This window comes from Dermacentor albipictus, unplaced genomic scaffold (genome assembly GCF_038994185.2).
Source record: "Dermacentor albipictus isolate Rhodes 1998 colony unplaced genomic scaffold, USDA_Dalb.pri_finalv2 scaffold_13, whole genome shotgun sequence".
NCBI classification, from domain to species: domain Eukaryota; kingdom Metazoa; phylum Arthropoda; class Arachnida; order Ixodida; family Ixodidae; genus Dermacentor; species Dermacentor albipictus.
This window is the reverse complement of record NW_027225567.1, coordinates 11,736,446-11,744,612: the sequence shown is the minus strand read 5'-3', so window position 1 is coordinate 11,744,612 and position 8,167 is coordinate 11,736,446. Positions and strand designations below refer to the sequence as shown.

Here is an 8,167-nt window from a genome sequence, read left to right as displayed (position 1 = left end):
GCCACAGAGGGCATCGTTCGCGTACCGAAACGCGTGCGCAGTGCGAGGCGAGCCGAGTGGTCGGGTGCGTTCTGTGCATGTGCTGCGCTATTTTTCGAGTGCTGGGCTGTTTAAATCAAATAGGCTTTAGAGCTAATTGCTCAATATGGTGTGCCCATGCTGATTTAGAGAGCCGCATCCAACTTGCTCGGAAAAGGAGAGAATATTCTGCTTTGATGAAATTAGATATAGCTAAAGTTTATGACAGCGTCGAACATTCAATTTTACTGGATATTATGCAGCGTTGTAATTTCCCCAAATATATTACCGCGTGGGTGGCAGAATTTTTGCGATCAAGAGAATTTTATTGCTTCAGGGACGGATGTTCTTCGTCTAAATTCAGACAAGCTCGCGGAGTTCCCCAATGATCAGTCCTATCCCCAATATTATTTATTATATTAATGAGCTCCATCCCCACTTGTCAGAACGTGCACGTTAACGTGTATGCAGATGACATTGCATGCTTTGCGGCCGACACTGACATTAACACTTTATACCAAAAATTATAAAGATACATGAGTTTGCTAGAAGTATGGCTTCAGACAATTTGTATGTCATTCAATTTAAGCAAAAGCGCCATTTTAGTGTTCTCGGTCATGGATCCAGTTTCGATTTCTATAACGTATAAGCAAGAACCCATTCCACAGGTTGAGTCTCTAAAATATTTGGGAATCACATATAATAGACAACTCAACTGGAGTCCACACATAGAGCGTTTAAAAGGTAAGGCACAACGTGCTTTAAGTATTCTGCGCAGAATGAGCAACCGAAAATATGGACTACGTAGGGATTCATTTTTGATGATTTATAAAATGTATATGTGCCCCATATTGGAATTGACGTCTTATTCTGAGGTGGCCCTGCTTATAAAATAAAGCCTATGGTTCTTTTGGAGCGTGAGGCCCTACGCCTGTGTCTGGGATTCCCCAGGTTTGTGGCTATTAATGTTATCTATCAAGAATCGCGCCTTCCAACATTGCCCTGCAGATTTCGCACCTTAACAATTCAAGCATTTCTGAAATTTTACAGCTTGCCGCTTAGACGATCTGAATAGGCATTCATTAATGATCCAAATTTTTTCTTCCTTGCTCATTGGCCTCGCTTTCACACTCCACAGATTATATTGGTAAAAAAATAATTAGATAGCATGAATGTGAACATTCCAGAGGTAATTCCGTCAACCGAATCACATCAGAATATTAAGACAGATTTTGATGACATTTTCCCCCCAAACTCTAAGTTTCAATCAGCCACTTTTTTAAATAACCTGTTGCAAGATTGCCTAGCACACGTGCAAACAAATAACATAATAGCTACAGACGCTTCAGTGAACAACGAAAAGGCGGGCGTAGGCATCTTCTCTTTTCCGCTTGGCTGGTCATTCCCCTTGAGACTGCCAAATTTCACATCTGTTCTTGAAGCCGAGCTTCTAGCAATTATTTTAGCGCTTCGGAAACTCCCATCGAACTCAATAAGTGCAGTTATATTATAACAGATTCCCTTTCGGTCTGTACTTCGCTCACAGCTTCATCCAATTCATCACCACTAAAGACGTTTCTAACATTAGTTCCTTCACAGTTAAATTCTCTAAAACTATTATGGGTACCTGGCCATTGTGGCTTATATTCAAATGAAATGGCAGACTCATTAGCGCGAGCATCCCTGAGTGGAACTATAGTGCCTGTTTTTCCTTTGGTGGCGCACGTAACAGCAATCAGATATAGAAATATTCAATTCGTACAGATGTCAGTGAATCAATAACAACATGGATATAATATCAGCACCTCAAATTTCCGGGGAAAATCCAGTGGCGTCCATCAAGGCAATCAGAAGTAGCGATCACGAGATTACGCTGGCATGTTCCTCCATTAAACCTATATTTACACAGGACTGGTCTGACGCTATCGCCTCTGTGTCCATACTGCCAACAAACAGAATCAATAGATCATTATTTTTTGGTATGTCAACGATACAAATTGTTAAGGGAAAGAAATCTAGAACTTCCGCTCGCTAAATTAGGGTTAATGTTATCACCAGAAATCATACTATCTTTCGGTGCGTCAGTTATAGGGGTCTGCCACAGGGACGTATTTGATGCCGTTTGCAGTTACATACAGCCAACAAAACGAATATCTTTTTGATTTTTGTCTTGTAATTTGGTTGTTTCGTATGTTTCCTTATCTTTCTTTCTTGATTTTTTTCTCATCGAATAAGTAGCACTTCAACAGAATAGGTAATCGTTTCTGTACGCAATTCTTGGCCAATCCCCCAGTGTGGGTATGAGCCATAACATGAGGCCGTCATCATCCTCATCATCTTTCGGCCACGGAGGTCACAGTATCTCCACTTTCTGACGACGCAGTACCGGCAGCCCTACCAGAAGGGACCCACCAGCACGCGGTGAGCGGAGGAGGCCAATGACCCCGACATAGTGAGCGCCTGCGGTGGCCGCGTAGACACGTGCGTTGCATAATCTGGGTCGTTGCGCTCGGGCGAACCGTTCATAGCATGCCCGACAGAATGAGGTCGGGTTCAGGCTCAATCGCGTCGTAGAACCTCAGGAGCCAAAGGCGACGGTAGCGCCCATTGACAGACTTATCGCAGTTGCGGGTGTTTAGGGGCCGTATAACGTTAAACTATTCCAATATGTTTTTATTCCAATCTCCTGACATCAAATTTGTGCACCCGCCGACGCAAGCATCGGGCGGTCACCGCAGTGTTGTCTCAACAAATCAATCAAATATTCCCTGCTTTCATAGGAGGCCACCTCTGTTGGCTTGAAAAACGAATAACATTGCCTGCGCTGAGCGGCTTGTCTTATCTAATTGGTTCACAAGAGGTGAGGACCATGCTCAAGTGGAGAGGGATTCGATGGGGCCGAGCCACTGCACTGAAAATCGATAACCGGATGAAGAGGGTGGTGCCGGCGTCTGCGATTGGTCCGCTTTCTTTTACTTAGCTTGCGGTGGCTCGTTGACAATCGCGGCAGCATGTAACGGAAGCTTAAGAATGAAGCTAAAACGGATCCTCAGCAAAGAATAGTTGGCAGAACGAGGTCGCAAAGGTGCCGAAAATTCTCGATAACGTTACATGGCCACGCAAAAAGTTTTATTACATGCAAATAAACCCATGCTCTCCGGCAGGGGTGAGTAGCCAGTGCCGAAGCGATTGGTGCCAGCCATCTTTTATTCCTTTCGGAACGGGGCAGCATGTGGCTATTCAGAAGAAAAGTTAATTTGGTTCGGCATATTAATGCACCTTTAACGCGTACACGTCACTTTGACGAGGTGAGCTTTTGCCGTTTCGTGACGTCGCGTGACAAGCAGGTGAAGTGGGTGCAGCCCGAAAACTTGGACCAATAGCCGAGGGCTAATGGCGAAAAGCGTGGAATCAGAAATAACTATTTTTTCTTTTGTTCGGTCCAATCATGCATGATCAGTGTGTAACATCATATCAGATGGGGAGCTATCGCGGTTTTCCTGACGTGGCGTGACAGAGAGGTGAAGTGGGGGTGGTCCAAAAAGTTTCTGACCAATCGCGGTGGGCTGATAGCAGAATTGGAACAGAAAAGTTTGGAATAGTTTTACGTTATAGCGCCCTAGGTTATGTCGACTTAGGGTGCGATCTTGTACGCATTCCAAAATAGAACGGAGGTGGTCCGTTCCACCGAGCCGCATACGATTCGTCAATTTAAACCGTGACGAATGCCATGACGTCAATTGTGACGTGATATCTGCTGTCAATCATTCCGCGTCGTCTGCTATCGGACAAACGCAACAGAATGGACCGCCTATTTCATGACGTAAGGAGCGGACCACCTCCGTTCGATTTTGGAACGCGTACAAGATCGCACCCTTAATGTGCAACGCGTTAATGCAGCCACGTCCTGCTGAAGGCATCGGGCAGTACAATTACCGGTCGTGGCAACGACTTTAGCAGGGCCATGGTACCGGGCCAGCCACCGTGGCCGTACCCGTCGGGTCATGGTGGGGATATCGAGGCCGAACAGTTGCGGGCCGAAAGCGTAACTACCGTCTCCAGTGAGTACCTGACTCCGGCCGAATCGTGTCTCTCTCAACACATCTGCCCAACTTACGGTAATGTTTCGTGGAAAGGCGACCAGGCAAAACCGAGTCCGCCGCCATGTTGCGTAGAGACGTCGTATAGCCCCACCGGCGTCCTCTCGCCGCCCTCCGGCGAGAAAGAGCGCGACGATGAGGCGACTGAAAAGCCAGTGGCGCGAATCCTGGACGTGAGCGGCCAGCGCGCAGACTTGCGTATAACGCGTAGCGCCGCGTCGCTCCTCAGCGACTCCTCGACAAAGTCTGCGCAGCGAGGCTACTTCGTCGTTCAGGAGTTCCAGAGTTTCATCAACAGTGACAGCAGCGATCACTGGTCCAGCTTCAGCGGCGGCAGCATTTACGCGCCCAGCAGCAGCGCCAGCCACAATCCTGCGCGCACGCCCATCCGAGTGGTCCCGGATGCGTCGGTGCTGTCCACGAGCAAGTTGCTGAAACAATGGGTCGAGGACCCGCTGGATCCGTGCATGGAGCCGCGACGCCGACCGACGTGGGCGCGCCTCTGGGCGGGACTGCGCAGGCATTTGCAGCAGATGGTCAAGTGCTGCCGTGACTGCGCAGGGCGACGTAAGCTGTGCAGCGACGGCCAGGGGCTGAGTTCCCGGCACAACGTCGACGAAGTCGTCAACAATGTCATCTTGGACGAGGTGAACTCGGCCTGCGCCCGGTGGTGGCACGTCCGCATCTATCAGCGGTGCGTCTCCTACCTGCACGCCCTCTGGTGCTGGCGCGGCCTGTAGGTGGGCCTGCCACGACGCGCTGCCCTGGGCCTGCAACAGGTACTGCCGTTGCTTGCTGGCTTCTCTTGGGTGAGGCAGGGGGTCAAAGGTAGCAGTCGCCATAGAGCGTGCAAATACCGCATCCTATCGAGGGTGCTAGGGCAGCTGAACATTTGCCTGGCTTCACCTGCCACTGAGGCGACGTGCACTGTTTTGCTGACTTACTTAACAAGGTGTCCTTGTTTTTTGTTTCAAAGGTTAACACAACCTCGTCTCATCTCCTAGCTCTATAATTCACTTTTAATATTATTTTTTTCTTTCAGCGAGCCGAGGAAGCTGCCAAGGGCCAACAACCCTTGGCTGAAACCTAGGTGGGGTCCAGGCCCACCCCACCAAAGTTATTTGAATGAATGAATGAATGACATCACACACAAACACGTCTCTGGGCACAAAGCACGTGCCATATGATACACTCTCGCCTTCTTGCGGTCGCGCTCCCCAGTCTCTACGCATGGCAGAGGAGGTGCAGCCCACCACACACAAGGCTTCCAGGGGTGAAACACGGCTTCTAGACACATACACACACACGCACACACATGCATGCTACGTTTTCAGATACGCGTGGTGGTCAGACAACTCAGTCCTTTCTATCACCATTCGAGCACCCCCCCTCGGGAATTGTGCGACCTCGAGACAATACAGAACTCACAGGGCCCAGACAGAGAGAGAGAGACAGACAGACATAGCACGGGGCACCCGTGAAAAAATACTTGAGAATCTCGGAGCCTTTGCACCCCCCTCAACTAGGTCCGGCTTTGTGTTTGGCCTATTTACGACGACGTGGTGCAGGCAATAGGCGCTGGAAACGAGTGATAAGAGCAGCACCACATCCCTGGGACGACACTTCTTTCATGGCAAGCAGCGCAGATGAGTGGCACATGCAATGCACGCTGTGGCACAGCAGCATGTTCCAGGAATGAAACACTTGCAATAAATTTTGACTATTACAGTGAGACGAGGATTGAAAGAAAATTATAAGGTGTCTATGACCTATTAAAAATGCGATAAAACAAACGCAAACTCAGTCCACAATAAAAGAAAAGCTTCTTTAGGCTCTTCAGGCTCTTTAGGTAAGGAGGCCAATGGTGCCTAATCAACCGCTGGGCAGATGTCTTCACATTCTAATAAAACATGCTCCACCGTTTCCTTAGCTTTACAGCAGCAAGAACATGCTTCTTCGTCCTTATTATATCTCGCTTTATAGGCGCATGTTCTAAGGCATACTGATCTCGCTTTGAAAAATAATGAGCTTCCCTTTGAGTTATCATAAATTGTTTCTTTCCTGATTTCCTTTATCCTCTTAAGTAGGTACTTATGGCAGGTTTCTTTTCCATTGGCGCCAGCTACGAGATTATTTCAGCGTCTCTGACTTTCCGCTTGACGTTCTTCGTTGCTGTCTTGCCCACCATACAGGCCGCATACTTGCTGGTAAGCTACCTAGTTCTTTTCCTCCACTGTGAATCAATGTTCTTCCTGTACAGATACCTCGACACTCGCCCAGCCCATTTACTTCCTTCCATATTCCTCAGTCGTTCTTGATAATCAATGTTACTGTGAGGTTCCCTCACTTCAAAATTAGTCCAGCCCATATCAACCTGCACAGCTTCATTTGTAACCTTCCCTTGAGCGCCCAATTCGAGGCGTCCCATTGACCTCTGGTTGCCATCGAGTCCTGGTTGCGCCTTGATTTCAAGGAAACAACCACACTTCCAAAAGTAAGTCCTGGAACCGTTGCACTTTTCCACATACCCTGGAGCAGCTCGTACTTATTGTATCCCCATAGCGCTCTCTGCTTTATTATGGCTGGATTTCTCTTCCCCTTTACTGTTATTGTTTTGCCCTGTGTTTCCATATACCTATTGTCTTCATTTATCCATATACCAAATTACTTATATTGCCCGAGGTGTTTCTTGGCACTGTATTGCCACTGTCTGTTCACTATGTTCATTTAATACCATAGCACCTGATTTTCTAGCACTAAATTTCAAACCTAAATTCTTGCCTTCCTGTCCAAAGATATTAGCCAGACGTTGCAAATCACATTGCTTGTTAGCTAGCAACATAATGTCGTCGGCATAAAATAAACGTGGAAGCTGCTGCCCTACTACTATACCCGCCTGTTTGTATGAGAGATTAAACCCGATAGTACTTCCTTCTTACGCCCCCTCCATCCTCAATATGTACATCATAAACAGCAGTGGGGATAAAGGACACCCCTAGCTGCCTCAGTCACTTGTTGATGTTAACTTTCTCCTCGCGCCTCATCTCTTCCCATTCAACACAAGCGGTATTTTCTAGGTAAATCTCTGAAAATCTGTAGACAAGCGTCAGCTAACACTTCCCCTTCCAGAATATCCCACAAAATGTAGCAGTCTACGTTGTCATACGCCCCTGTAATGTCTGAAAAGGCCGCATATAATGGTCTGCTTTCTATTCTTGATAATTCAATATACTGAGTAAGAACAAACAAGTTATCATCCAAACGCTTATCTATTCTGAAGCCATTCTGAAGTTCTTCCAAAATGGCATTACTCTCTGCCCATGCTTGCAGCTTTAATTTGATTGCCTGCATTTCTAGCCTGTATATTACCGATGTAATGGTCAATGGTCTATACGAGTAAATTCTTTCTTTCTCTACCTTACCTTTATAAATTAAATTAATTCTGTCTGGAATTCGTCTATCTTATAAAGTTTTTTCCACTGTTTTCACCCCATCTTCCTTACTTTTTGGTCCTAGTTCATTAATCAGCCTATAGGGAACCTCGTCAAGTCCTGTGGCTGTGCGCTTAGGAATCTTCTGTTTGGCTTTCGTCCAGTTGAAATTTGTCAGCACCAGCTCCTTTTCCATCGGGTCCTCATTCATGCTCTATTTTTCTTCAAATACAACCTCGTCATTGCCGTGGAAAGATTCGGCTGTCACTTTTCGGGTGTAATTTAATGCCGCTTCCCCTTCCAATTTGTTTCCATCTTCGTCTAGGATATGTTGTTGTATTGTAGTTGACTTCCTGCCTAATAATATTATGTGGTTCCAAAATACTCTAGGTGCGGCCTTCTTCTTCTCACGTATTTCTGACTACGAACGTTCACCTTCACCTTTTATCTTTGCTTGCACCAATATTTGAACCATAGACTTTTTCTGCCGGTATATTTACCATTTACTGGCTACTTCATCCTGCGGCAACTGCGGCTTCTTTGCCTGCCTGTGCTCTCGGAATGTTTTCATTCGTTCGGCGATCGCTTCTCGTATCTCCCTGTTCCACCAGCTTTTCG

General features: G+C 47.0%; 1 protein-coding gene across 1 annotated transcript; it reads left to right on the top strand.

The window, feature by feature from the left end:
• The first annotated feature begins 2,345 nt into the window (after positions 1-2,345).
• LOC135915701 (uncharacterized) lies at positions 2,346-5,813 on the top strand. Its single transcript, XM_065448840.1, has 3 exons — positions 2,346-2,439; positions 3,919-4,897; positions 5,161-5,813. Exon 2 carries the CDS (start codon positions 3,983-3,985, stop codon positions 4,856-4,858), a length of 876 nt encoding a protein of 291 aa, XP_065304912.1. The 5' UTR covers positions 2,346-2,439; positions 3,919-3,982; the 3' UTR covers positions 4,859-4,897; positions 5,161-5,813.
• Positions 5,814-8,167: the final 2,354 nt, after the last annotated feature.